The sequence below is a fragment of the Oenanthe melanoleuca genome, chromosome 5, assembly GCF_029582105.1.
Source record: "Oenanthe melanoleuca isolate GR-GAL-2019-014 chromosome 5, OMel1.0, whole genome shotgun sequence".
NCBI classification, from domain to species: domain Eukaryota; kingdom Metazoa; phylum Chordata; class Aves; order Passeriformes; family Muscicapidae; genus Oenanthe; species Oenanthe melanoleuca.
Window position 1 is genome coordinate 6375501 of NC_079339.1, and position 12422 is coordinate 6387922.

The window sequence follows — 12422 nt, forward strand, 5'->3', positions numbered from 1 at the left end:
CTTTGTGTCATTTGGTGATTTCTCTCTAACGAAGGTGAAGTGTCATCATTTCCTCACTCAGAAAACTCTGCTGCTAGCTTCTTCTACTGCCAAAACACACCTGGCACGTGCACTTTTATTCTAAATCCTCTGGACCATAGCAGTATGCTTTATATCTTGTAAGAGTGCCATGCACTCTTTGAAGTCACCACAGCGAAAAGCACAGAAGTCACCCTAAAGCTAAGAAGAAAGCATGCACAGCACACAGTAGTTCTCACTTTGCACTGCACTTAGAAATGAGTTCTCTGCATCACGGATAAGTACCACAGAAGGCTGCTTGACGAATAGGTATGCAGTAGCAAAGCAAGCTGACGCTGATCCTGCTTCATGCCTCTCGTCACTGACAACCGCAATGCTGCGAAGTGCACTCTCCAGTGCTCTGCGGCTTCCTTGTTTGCGCTATGTATCCTGCAGCAATATCTCTCTAACCGAGGTGAAGTGTCGTCTCCTGCTCACACAGAACACTCTGCTGGTAGGTTTTGCTACTGCCAAAACACGCCTGGCACTGTACTTTTCTTCTAAACCCTCTGTACCATACCAGATTGCCCTGCTCCTTGTAAGTGTACCGTGCACTCTTTCAATTCTGCATAGCGAAGAGCACTGCAGTGTACCTAGCGCTAAGGAGAAAGCATGCACAGCACACAGTAGTTCTCACTTTGCACTACACTTAGAACTGAGTTCTCTGCATCACAGGTATGTACGAAAGAAGGCTGCGTGTCAAATAGGTATGTTGTAACAAAGCAAGCGGACGATAATCTTCCTTCTTCACACTAGCCACTGACAACTGCTATGCTGCGAAGAGCGAAGCGTGCACACTACACAGCATTTCCAACTTTTCTCTCCACACGCCAGTACGTTCTCTAAATCTCAAAGACCAACAGCAAGAGTCCTGTTTAACAAAGAAGGCTGCATTACGAATAGAAGTATGGAGAAGCAAAGTTAATGGATGTTGATCTTCCTTCTTACCACCAGTCACTGACAACGGGTACGCAGCGCAGAGCATTCTGCTGCCCCTGTGGCTCCCGGCTCCTTCAGGCCTCGGGCGGGCCCTCGCAAGCGGCCACGTGCTCCCGCCAGTCCCCTGGGCAGCCCCTGCAGCTGCGGCCCCTTGGTGGCCGTGGCCCAGGAGCTGCAGCATCTGATGCTGCTGCTCTGGGATGGCAAGGGGACACGTGCGCCGCTCTACTCGGGGATGTGGCGGGCGTTGTGGAGGGAACTGGAGGAGCTGGTGAAGCGGGGCCACCTGCCCCGCTGTGGCTCGTCCGGCTCCACGCGAAGCCCCCATCCCTCGGAGAGGCCTCCCTCCACACCTGGGAGAGCCTCAGCCCTTGCAAGGATGGCACAGCAGCGGAGAGTCGCCATCCATGCAGGGGCCTCAGGCTGTCAGAGAGCCTCCATCCTGCCAGGAGCCTCTGCTATCTCTGACAGCCTCCATCCCTGGCAGAGGCTCAGTGAGACCTGTCAGCCTGCGCAAGGCGCAGAGCCCCTGGACAGGTCTCCCAGCTCCCTTGGACTCCCGGGCGCAAGCCTGACCATTGATGTGGCCAGGGAAAGTCCACAAGTCCAAACGGGAGCCCAGCCCGAGGCAGGGGAGCCTTGTCGGGAGCAGCTGGTGGAGCGGCAAGCGTCCTGGAGCCGGCAGTTGCCGGCCCACAGCTGCCCGGACGCTGTGCCGGTTGTGGCAGCTGGCAACAGCCCCAGCCTGGTGGTGGAGACGAGCCTCGAGACACCAAGGGGCTTCCTCCATCTCCAGGAAGCTGCTCCAAGACGGCCCTCGAGCAGCACCAAGGCCTCCCTAAGAGCAGGTGAGATGTGCCCAGGAGCTGTCTGAGGATCCCCCGGGGCTCTTGAGGGGCATCCTCAGGCCAGGCCAGAGCCCCTGAGAGCAGCCTAGTCCCCGGCTGCTTCCAGTGCCTCTGATGCCAAAGGCTTCAGAGGCTTCAAACTGCCCTGTCTGCCTTGCAGCTGCTCCTGGCACCCCCCCGTGCCAAACCTCGGGCTGTAGCCCCGGCCGTCCTCGACAGCAGGGGGCAGCACACGACGCCGGGGACAGCGACGGTGCCGCCTTGCCGCCTTGCCGCACCACGCCTCCTGCAGCCGCCTCTGCGCTCTGCCCCGCCCCGTCTGTGCCGCTGGCCAGCCCGACGGCTACCGATAGGCGGTGGCCGCTGCCCGGCGCGCAGCGGGAAGCAGGTGAGAGCAAGGTGGCCCCATGGTGGCCCGGCCCGCCTGACTGGCGGGCGCTTGGCAGGGGGGTCCTGGGCGCAAGGCTGATGGCTCGCTCTTGGCCACAGGGCAAAAGAAGCAGCTGCAGGAGCTGTACCAGCTGGGCCCGCAGCTGGGAAGCGGCGGCTTTGGCACCGTTTTCGCAGGCACCCGCATCTGGGACGGGAGCCCGGTGAGTGGCCACTACGGCCGGGCGTGGGAGGAGGGGCAGGGACGGGGAGAGACAGGGCTTGAGCTCAGCCCCCCTCTCTCCATGGCTTGCAGGTGGCCATCAAACGCGTGGCCCGGGAGAGCGTCCTGCAGTGGGACGAGCTGGTGCGTGAGCGGGGCCAGCTGGACAGGGAGGGCCGGGGAGGGCTGGGATACGCCCGAGACCCCGGCAGTGGCCGGCGGGGGATGGCGGGGGGATGGCGAGGGGAATGGCGGGCGTGGGCTCAGAGCTGGAGCCAGGGCATGGCGGGCCCGGCCATAACAGAGACTGGGGTGGGGCTGGGCAGGGGCCACCTCCCAAGCATCCCCTGGGGCTTGGCACGGAGCCCAAGCACCAGGGTGCCTTCCCAGAGGGGACGCCGCGGCATCCCAGATAGGGGCCAGCGCAGCAGCCACAGGGCAGCATCAGGCCTGCTGGAGGCATTGTCTCCTCCTCACAGCCCGACGGCACCCGTGTTCCTCTGGAGATCGTGCTCATGGAGAAGGTGGGCTCTGGCTGCCGCTCAATCATCCAGCTCCTCGACTGGTTTGAGCTGCCTGACAGCTTCCTGCTGGTCATGGAGCGCCCGGAGGCATCTCGGGATCTCCTGCACTTGCTGCTGGAGCAGGAGTTCCTGAGCGAGGAGGTGGCGCGCTGGCTTTTGCGCCAGGTGCTGGAGGCCGTGTGGCACTGCACCGCCTGCGGCGTCCTGCACCGCGACATCAAGCCGGAGAACCTCCTCGTGGACCCGGAGAGCGGCGAGCTGAAGCTCATCGACTTCGGTTGCGGCACCTTCCTCCAGGAGCGCGCCTTCACACGATTTGCCGGTGAGCCCCCAGCCCGGGCCCCGCTCCCAGTGCCAGGCACTGCACGGCCCCATTCCCTCCGGGGCTGCGGGCTGCAGCCCGTAGCCGACTGCCGGATCCTGGGCCACGGCATCTGCCCCGTGCCAAAGGGCAGCAGGCAGCCGGCCCTGCCCACTGAGAGGGGGCTGCATAAGCCACGCAAGGCCGTGGGCTGCTCTGCTGGCCTTCTTTGCCTTGCACAACGGTTTCTTGCCTTTGGCCACTTGCCTGGGGGACGTGGGGTGGCCTCCGGGGGAAGTGGGACCCGCCGGCGCAGCCCCTGCCTCAGCCAGGAGGCCGGCTGTCTGCCAGGCTCTGCAAGGCAGCGGCCTGCGCCCGGACAGCGCCGCCTGTCTCCCCTAGGAACACGCGTGTACAGCCCACCCGAGTGGATCGGCCTTGGCTGCTACCACGGCCATTCGGCCACCGTCTGGTCCCTGGGTGTGCTGCTGTACGAAATGGTCTGCGGGAGCCTCCCCTTCAGGGACGACCGCGCCATCGTGTCGGGGCAGCTCGTCTTCCGGCGCCAGGTCTCTCCAGGTTGGTATCCGGCCTCAAGAAGGCAGGCTGTGGCGGATGGCGGCGCACGGCAGCCCCCCAAGCGGCTCGGCGGGACGGCCATGTGCCCTCAAGGGCCGGCCGCAGGAGGCTGCCCGTGCCGACAGGCCGGGCGCGGCACGCGCGGCTCAAGGGGGTGGCCGTGTCCCGCCGTGCCGCTGTCCCGCACGAGGCAGGGTGGCTCGGGTCCTGCGGGCACCGGGGGCGGCAGCCGGGCAGGAGCCTGCTGCCCGTGACCGGCGCTTTCTGGCTTCTCTCCTCAGAGTGTGAACATCTGGTCCGCTGGTGCTTGTCCAAGCACCCCGCCGACAGGCCAGAGCTGGAGCAGATCTTCTGGCACCCTTGGGTGTGGGGCGGGCATTTTTGATGCCTGGCCGGAGCCTGTGTAGCACCTGGTTACAACGTCTCATGCAGGACCCCAAAAATAAAACAAGCAGAATCCCATTGCGGGCTGTCGAGTCTTGGTCCTTGCCAGCAGCTTCAGCTGAAGAAAGCTCTTGGGAGAAGGGGGAATGTCAGTGCTCCCTACGGCCTTCTTCAAGCTTTCCCTGCCTTTCCTTCAGCATGGTAACTTTGTGTCTTCCAGCACTGGAGGGGTAGGAGGGGCTTTCACAAATCAAGAAATGCAACAGTGAAACAACCGCTGTCCTTGCAAGCTGAAGCAAATGCCACCTGGGCTCCCCTGAAGTGAAACGAGCGAGGGCTCTGCGTGCATTGCCACGGCCAGCGGGTGGCCGGGCCACAGACCTTGCTCTGCTAGCAAAGCTGGGAGAAGAACCAGAAGTACCAAAAGATCATTTGAGCCCTGATGGACTCTTCCTCTTATCTTTCTCTCCAATGGGCAGCAGGCAAACGTAGGCCAGGCCTCGTGGCTCATGGCAGAGCCTTCTTCCTCCCCAGAGAGCCTCCTCACTGGGAGGGGGGTGCCCGCCCCCCCCCAGCCCGGGACTCCCCAGCTCAGCCCCACCAGAGGCAGGCCTCTGCCCACGCCCCACGCGCCCTGAGCCAAGTGGGATTTAGCGGCCGTCCTGGCAACAGCCACAGCAGATCCATCGAGCTTCACACCTCTGACAAGAAGCGTGAGATTATTAACCTCTGGAGCTCTTGGCTCCAACTTCTTCTAGTGATCTTAAATGATCAAAGCAGCTTTTAGTTGCTAAAATGTTATTTATTACAATGAACTTCTTGTTGCCTATCACGTCATTCTCAAAATTAAGCAGAAATGCAATGGCATAAGGAATTGTAAAAGCAATTTGCAAATTGCTGTGGTAAAATCAGCTGAAAAGCACCAACTTTTCTCTATACCAACTCTTACATAGAATTTTCGTAATATGGTATGACACAAATTTGCACCACCACTTTTTAATCTATTAGAATTTTGTTTCTTAACACACTGGGTTACATATAAACTACGCATACCACCTATATTGTTCTATCTAAAAAATGCAAACATATTCTTACTTAGCTGTATTATGTCAAAATACTCTCTACAACCATGGTCCTGGAGCCTCTACTGGAAACATCAGTATGGTTTCTCAACCTTCACTAGAACTCGCTCTGCAACTTTGGTATGTGAAAAAAAGGACAAGAGCCCATACTAAAACTTAGTTACTGACTCACCCTAAAACATACGTGTGAGTGGCTTAATATACTTTAATCCATCCACAGCCTTTAATTCAATCCCTGCATTCTGATTTCTCTCTGCAGAATTCAGAGAGACCCCTGACCCACTGACTCCAACAGGGAATGAAATTGGCCAAGTCTGCCAGGAAAGCAAAACCATCCTGGGGTTTGTTTGGCCAAAGATAGACCATGAAGGTGTCCATACTAGCAGTGGGTGTGAGTGCTGATACTTTTGGGTTGTGTAGTGCCTCTGGCCCCTCAGAAGTCAGGCCAAGGCTGAAGGAAGGAAGCTGCAGGTGAGGGCAAGATTGGCTGTTTCAAACTGCTTGGTGCAGAGCTAGAAGAACAGCTTTCCTCCTTTCTCTCTATCACTGGAAAGAATATGAAGATGAAGCTGCAGTAAGCTCTGTCTTTTGTGGGTTGCTGTGTGGTTATTGTTTTTTCTGGCTTTTTAATGTATTTCCAAGTGGTGTAGTGAGGAGCAAGTTGCTGGGTTGCATGATTTCTGACTGAGTTATCACAGAAATGGGCATCTTGTGTGCACATGCTTCCTGGCAAATCCAGATGTGATGTGGAAATCCTAAGTGAGGATTTCCAGCCTTGACTAAGCGTGAAACAGGCTTCTGAAAATGGAACTGACCTTGGCAGAATAGCAGCTGTGAAGTGAAGCAGAACTAAAATACAGGGAAGCAGAAAAACCAAGTGCAGTGGTACTTCTTGGTCCTGCATGCACCTCGTGCCCCTGCCTGCTGTGAACACTTGGTGTTGCACCTCAATGGAGTTCATTTCAGTGTTTGTTGGGTTTGATTTTTGCAGTCATTTCCTCTAAACAGCTCCCCTTCTTAACTGGACACATCCTTGGAGTGGGACCAGACTCACCCTTAGCCTGGAGGAATCCTCTGCTCCTCTGGGGAGGGGGTGAAGCCAAGGGTTATGAGCAAAGGAAAACCACACCATGGGCATTATGTCCTTGATGCATGCAGCACCACTTGTTTGCCAAGTTCCCAGCACTGATGAATCTAAACAAGAAAATGCCTGTTCCTTCACTTCTCCAGCTCTCCCCCCACACCTCCCGTGCTTCCTCTACTCTTAGCCTTGGTGTTCCGATGTCCTGCATCCTTTTAATGTCTGGAATAGTTAGGAATAAAAATGCTGGAAAAGAGCATTCTGAATTTGTGCCACCTGTCATGGATAAAACCCCATAGTGAACAATCAGAGCACAAGTGTGAAAGCTGAGACCCTTTGACTTCTGCAGGGGACTTAATTGTCTTTTCCTCCTCTCTTTCAGCACAGGAAACAATCCTTACACTCCTCCCACCTTTGCCAAAAGCTGTGGTGTTTGAGCAGCCAAAGCAAGAGGCTTCAGCACCGGGGTCTGTGCTGGAGGGCTCCTGGTCCTGCCCATGCTGTGGGGTAAGCCAGAGGGATGCACGGTTCCTCTTTTCCTCCCTGCTGGGAGTAGCTGCCTAGGGAATCTGGGATCTGGGTGAAACTCAAGCTCTCCAGGTGTTCAGGGATGCAAAGTCTGAGGGACTACATTTACCTGTGGCTTTCCAGGTCAGCAGGAAGAGGCAATGGGGTGCCAGTGTTGTGTCCCATTAGGCTGCATTTCCCTCTGAGGACAGAGAATCTGGGCTGAGGTGAGATTGCCATGAGTGCTTGGATGAGCAATCCAGGGAACAGAGAGTTTGGAATTGCAGCTGCTGATGGAACCATTGCCTTAGGTCTGCTCCGTCTCTGTCTGTGACCAGTGGGAATTATGCTGGAGAGAGAGGTGCTGTCCGGAACAAAAGGAGGAGTAAATCCTCTCTGGGGATGTGCAGTGAAGGACTGAAGAGCATGGAAGGAGAAAGTATTTTAAACTCTATCACTATTTCTCCCAAAATTGGTGTAGAGCGGTGATGGAGGTGGTTGGGTTTGGACTGGGCCTGTTATTCTTCACGCAATTTTGAAACTCTCTTGTAGGATTTACTGTCCAGTATCCTTCTAACAAAAGCTGACAGAAATTTAGGTTAAGCATTAGAACTTGGGTCCATTCACTGCAAAACTTGCCAAGGCTGGAGGACTGGAGTGATGACTGCTCCCAGGAAATGTTACTTATTAATACTATGCCAGACTTCCCTCAGTGATTGTCAGCTCTGAATGGCTGTGAGTTCATGTTTTTCTCACTGGGGAATTGGAAATAATTTCAGTATCATTAGACATTTTAGAAATATCCAGCTAAAAATCTCACCTCTGTCCCCTCTAAATTATCCTAGTTTTTCCCAGCTAGGAGCTGCACAGAAGTCAGGCAGGGGAAAATGGCATCAGGGAACAGCTGTAAACCCAAAGCACAAAATGATGTACCAGCAAAGGGTAGGAAAGGGGAAAGGTTTCAGAAAACCTTTCTGTAGTCTAATTATTAATAATTTCAGATTCCCCAGTGAGAAGAACAGAAACTCACAGCCATTCAAGCCTGAAGTCCCCTGCAGCGAGAGCTCAGCACACATCCACAGAGGCAAGTCCAGCATCAGAAAGAAACAAAACAAAACAAAACAAAACAAAACAACAAAAAAAAAAAAAAAAAAAAAAAAAAAAAAAAAAAAAAACCAGAAGAAAAAGGTGATTTCTTTTCCTTAAAGTTATTTCAAGTTCTTAAAGCCCAACCAATATTTGCTCTCAATTCTGATTGGCTGAATCATGAGCAGTGAGCACGGGTCATGCCATTCACTTAGCTGAAATCCCAGGGGAGTTTAGAGGGGACACAAGATATTTTTGTGTAGGAAAATGTGAGGTGGCATTTTTGAGCGGATTGCTGAGGTAACTGAAGGGAGCCCAGCAGACAATTTCTCTGGGAAACCCGAGGCCCCTGGGGAGTTCAGCCAGGGCTCCCTAGGGGTAGCAGGGAGGGCTCAGCACTGGGGACTCTCTGTGTCCTCCTTTCTTGGCAGCAGCCAGCAAGGAAGGGAGGAGAGGCTCCATGCGGGATGAGGCCAGAGAGAGCGAGCAGAGGAGCAGCCTCGGGCTGGAGAGGGGCAGGAGAAAGGCAAAGGGACCTCCCTGGGGGCACCAGGACCTGTAGGGAACAGAACGGATGCTTGGATGACCAGTGGAGGTGAGGAGTGGATCTGAGCTCATCTGCAGGGAAATCAGGAGGTGATATTTTGGAGGCTAAAGCTGAGGTGATGAGTTCACTCACCCTGGCACGAGTTGTGTTTGCACAAAGTGGGACCAGAGTTGAAGGTCAATCCAGAGCCAACCCTGCTTGACCTCTGAATTCCAGGATAAGTTTTACAAGCTACCAAATGAAGGATCAAAAATACATAAAAATGAAACCAAGAGCATGAATGAGGTTCATGCAACTCCATTACATTGTTGTCATAGAATTCATAACAGAGTTTTGAGCTTTTGATAACAACAATGCTTCACTTGGATTAGTCACTGTGTGGGATTTGGGATTTATCTGGATTTTAAAGCCCCTGTGGTGGCCCTGACACTGCTCAGGAGTTGGTAGGAAAGCAGAGTCAGAGCTCCTGGCAGGCACAGGGTACTTTCCACCAGAGTGGATTGTGGAGGAATTCTTTGGGACTTGGATTAACCCTCTGGGTGATCACAGCCCAGAGTCTGTGATTTGTATAATTCCATACATTTGACTCCCAAAACTTCCCAGCCCAGGGGCTTGAGCTGACAGGGTAGCACAAAGATTGTTCTTGGTGCGATGCCCAGATTTGGGGCTCACCGTCAGCTTTGCTAGCTCCCATGAATTATCCCATAGCCTCAAATTCCCTGCTCAATTCCTGCTGCCCTAATCTCACAGTGCCTCATAGAGGGTGGATATTCCCATGCAGAGCTGCCACTTGAATGCCAGCTGTGCCAGGAACCAGCAGAGGTTCCAAAGAAGCTCCCACCTGTGGGAGTCCAGGGTATTTCCCTGACTCCTTTGGGGATGCAAAAACCCCCATGGCAGACCCCTCTGAGACCCCCAAATGGTGCCCAAGAGCTGCAGGGGCTGGATTTAGCTCCTTGGGAGAGTTTGCCAACACTGAGGGAAGAATTGCAAAACATGAAAGTTAGCAGAGTGTAAATTAGAATATTAGAATGTAGAATAAGTAGGTTTTTAGATTGTTTATATTAAGGGCCATGTGGTCAAGATGGAGGAACCTGGGTGTGGTGGGCTCCTTCTTCCTTCTTCTTCATGTCATCCATGTTGGGGAGGCATCCTGGGAACCACAGATTGGATGGGGAAAGAACTGGACATTGTAAAGAGATTGCATGGCATTGGAAAGAGTCTGTAAACATTGTATACGTAGTTTTAGGTATAAAAGATTTGGCACAGCCCGCCTGGGGGCAGTTCTGTGATGGTCACCTTGCAGAGCAGACCTGTGTCGGGCTGACTGAAACCTTTCAGAAGATAAGATAAATAAATAGCTTTGCAACAACACAAGGTCATCTCGAGAAGCTTTCTTGCTGGGAACTCCGAGAGAAGCCAGACTCCTGACCACCTGAATGTCCTCTCTGAGGAGGTCTCATGCCTAGAGAGACCCTCGGGGTGGGACACCCACCCAAACATTTGATGTTAAAGCATCTTTATGGACTAATGCTTGGGATTTAATATCTGTGAGGGAAGATGACCTTGGCTTTAATGCTGCTGCTAGGTGATGGCCTCAGGCTGGAAGGAAAGGAATTTGGGGTGACCAGGACAAACCTGGCAGCTGCGTGGGAGCTCTGGGAGGCTGGAACCAGGAATTGCTGTCTGAGCCCCTCTGCAAGCAGCCCATGCTGCCATCACCAGGAAATGGGGTGCTTTTGGGCTGTCAATGGCCTGTATCTGGGCTGAAGCATTTCCATTGCCCATTCAGAGCAATCCCTGGCCCAGGAGCCACGGGCAGCCCTTGAGCCGTGTCCGTGCCAGCGCTGGCCGGGCACCCAGCACCCATCCCCGGCATGTGTGCCTGGCACAGGCAGGACACTGCAGGCACAGATCCTCCCCTGCAGAGCCCAAGGACAAGAGGTGCTGGTTCCCTTACAGGGGCTCCTAGCCTCCTCCTGCCCCACATTCCCTGCCAGCTGGGACACACAGAAACACCAAGGAACATTGCTGGCAGAGAGCAGGAGACACTGAGGCCTCTGTGCAGCTCTAGGCCTCAAAAGCTGCCCCAGCTTCAGCAGCTGCTATCATTTTGGCAACGCTCACCTGCAGGAAATGCCCTCTGCCACTCTCCAGAAGAACGTTAGTCATGCAGCAAGGGAAGCCTCAGGACTTGTCCTGCTCATTTCTCCCTGCAAAGGGACATTGCGAGAGCAAATTTACAGCTGCTAGGTAAATTCTGGAAAGAGCAGGAAAATCAGGGTTATGGGAAGACTTTGGTGCTGTCATGTCAGGTGCCAGCCAGTCCTACTCTACAGCCATGGCAGGGGCTGGTGTGTAAAGCAGCTTCAGCAGAAGAGAAGGAGCTGCAATTACCTTGCTGGTGCCAAGGATTCCCATCCTTGGGAGGTTCATGCCTGTCACCCAGAAATTGGCTCAGTCAGTTGGAGCAGAGTCCTGGTAACACCCAGGTTCTGAGTTCAATTCTCCCATGGGCCGTGTATTTGATAGTCAGATTGTAGGATCCCTCTCAATCCCAGTATATCCTGTGACCTGGACGTAAAGAGGAAAATTCTCAGCTGAGTTTTAATAAAAGAGGTTTTGCCATTACAGAGCGTTTTTGAGTTGCAGAGCAAGAGGGAGGGGGAGCATCTCACCTGGCAGGTGTTGGAGAAGCAGCCAGAATGGAACCGTGCCCGACCCCGGCTGAGCGGCTCCTCCCGTGATCCAGCCCCGCTCGTTCCACAGGGGTGCGGCCGGCAGGAGCCCCAGGGCTGTGCGGACACGGCGAAGGGGGAGCCGGGCTCTGCTCCCCGCTGAGGGCTGCGGGGGCTTTGCACACCCGCGGGACGGGGGCTCCGGAAGCAGCGGGATTTGGGGCTCCCAGGGTTGGCACGGCGTTCCCCATGCCCCGGCCGGTTCCAGCCTTGATCCACCATCTGCACGAGGAGATTCCGCCGCCGTTCTCCCGGGCGCGGTTACCGGCAGAGCCCCGGCTCCCCGCGGCCGCAGCGGGATCGTGCCCGGAGTCCCACGGCCGCTGCGGCCGGAGCAGGAGCGGCAGCGCCGGGCTGGGCCCCAGCGCCCGTCCCGGGGCGGCTCCTGCTGCCTGCGGCGATCCTGTCCCGATCCCGGCCCCGATCCCATCCCGGTCCGGCGATCCGCACCCTGCCGGCCCGGGGAGAGGCGGCACCGCTCGGAACCCCCAGCGGACACCGCCAAAACCCAGACCCGACCCCTGGGGCCACCTGAGCACCTCAGGCTCCACACAGCACCGGGAGCAGTTCCCGGGTTGGGCTCGGCACAGCACGCCAAGTGACGGTCCTGCCGCATCCCAGGAGGAGCATTCCCGTATGGAGCGGGGCGGGAGCAGCTCGGCCACAATTGAGGGGCCCGGGGGGCTGGGCAGGGCCCAAGGGCACTTGTGCGGGACGGGACTGAGGGGATTTAAACGGCGGAACCATTTGTTCTACGGCGGTCGTGGCGGGTGGGCTGGGCTGTCTTTTCCATTTTATCTGTATTTGTTTCCTTCACTGTTTCTGTTTCTCTACACCTCTCTTTTCTCCCCGTCCTTCCTTCCCTCCCCTATCTCTCCCTTCCTCCCCCCATGCCCCTACAAACTCAACCCTACCCTACCACTCTCCACCTGCTCCTCCTTCCACCCTTCCTTCCTCTAACCCTGGACCCCCCTGCCCCCTCTCCCTGCTCCCCTTCCCCCTCCCAGTTCTTCCCCACCTGCCTTCAATCCTCCCCCTCCTTCCTCTACCCTCCCTTTCCGCCCACCGCACCTTCCCCTGTCCCTGCTGCCCTGCACACCCCAACACCTCCACCCGCCCTCCGTCCTTGGGCACCCACCCCGACCGCCCCATCTGTC

General features: G+C 55.7%; 1 protein-coding gene across 1 annotated transcript; it reads left to right on the plus strand.

Moving 5' to 3' along the window:
• The first annotated feature begins 1054 nt into the window (after positions 1-1054).
• On the plus strand, positions 1055-4301 carry LOC130253951 (serine/threonine-protein kinase pim-3-like). The gene is made up of 7 exons (XM_056493010.1): positions 1055-1844; positions 2005-2232; positions 2334-2437; positions 2530-2580; positions 2916-3282; positions 3664-3840; positions 4122-4301. Exons 1-7 carry the CDS (start codon positions 1181-1183, stop codon positions 4223-4225), a joined length of 1695 nt encoding a protein of 564 aa, XP_056348985.1. The 5' UTR covers positions 1055-1180; the 3' UTR covers positions 4226-4301.
• Positions 4302-12422: the final 8121 nt, after the last annotated feature.

Coding starts and splice junctions, on each gene's coding strand:
- LOC130253951 (XM_056493010.1), top strand. CDS start 1,181: ATGCTGCTGCTCTGGGATGGCAAGGGGACACGTGCGCCGCTCTACTCG. Junction 2,233..2,333: donor CGGCGCGCAGCGGGAAGCAG/GTGAGAGCAAGG, acceptor TCTTGGCCACAG/GGCAAAAGAAGCAGCTGCAG. Junction 2,438..2,529: donor GCATCTGGGACGGGAGCCCG/GTGAGTGGCCAC, acceptor CATGGCTTGCAG/GTGGCCATCAAACGCGTGGC.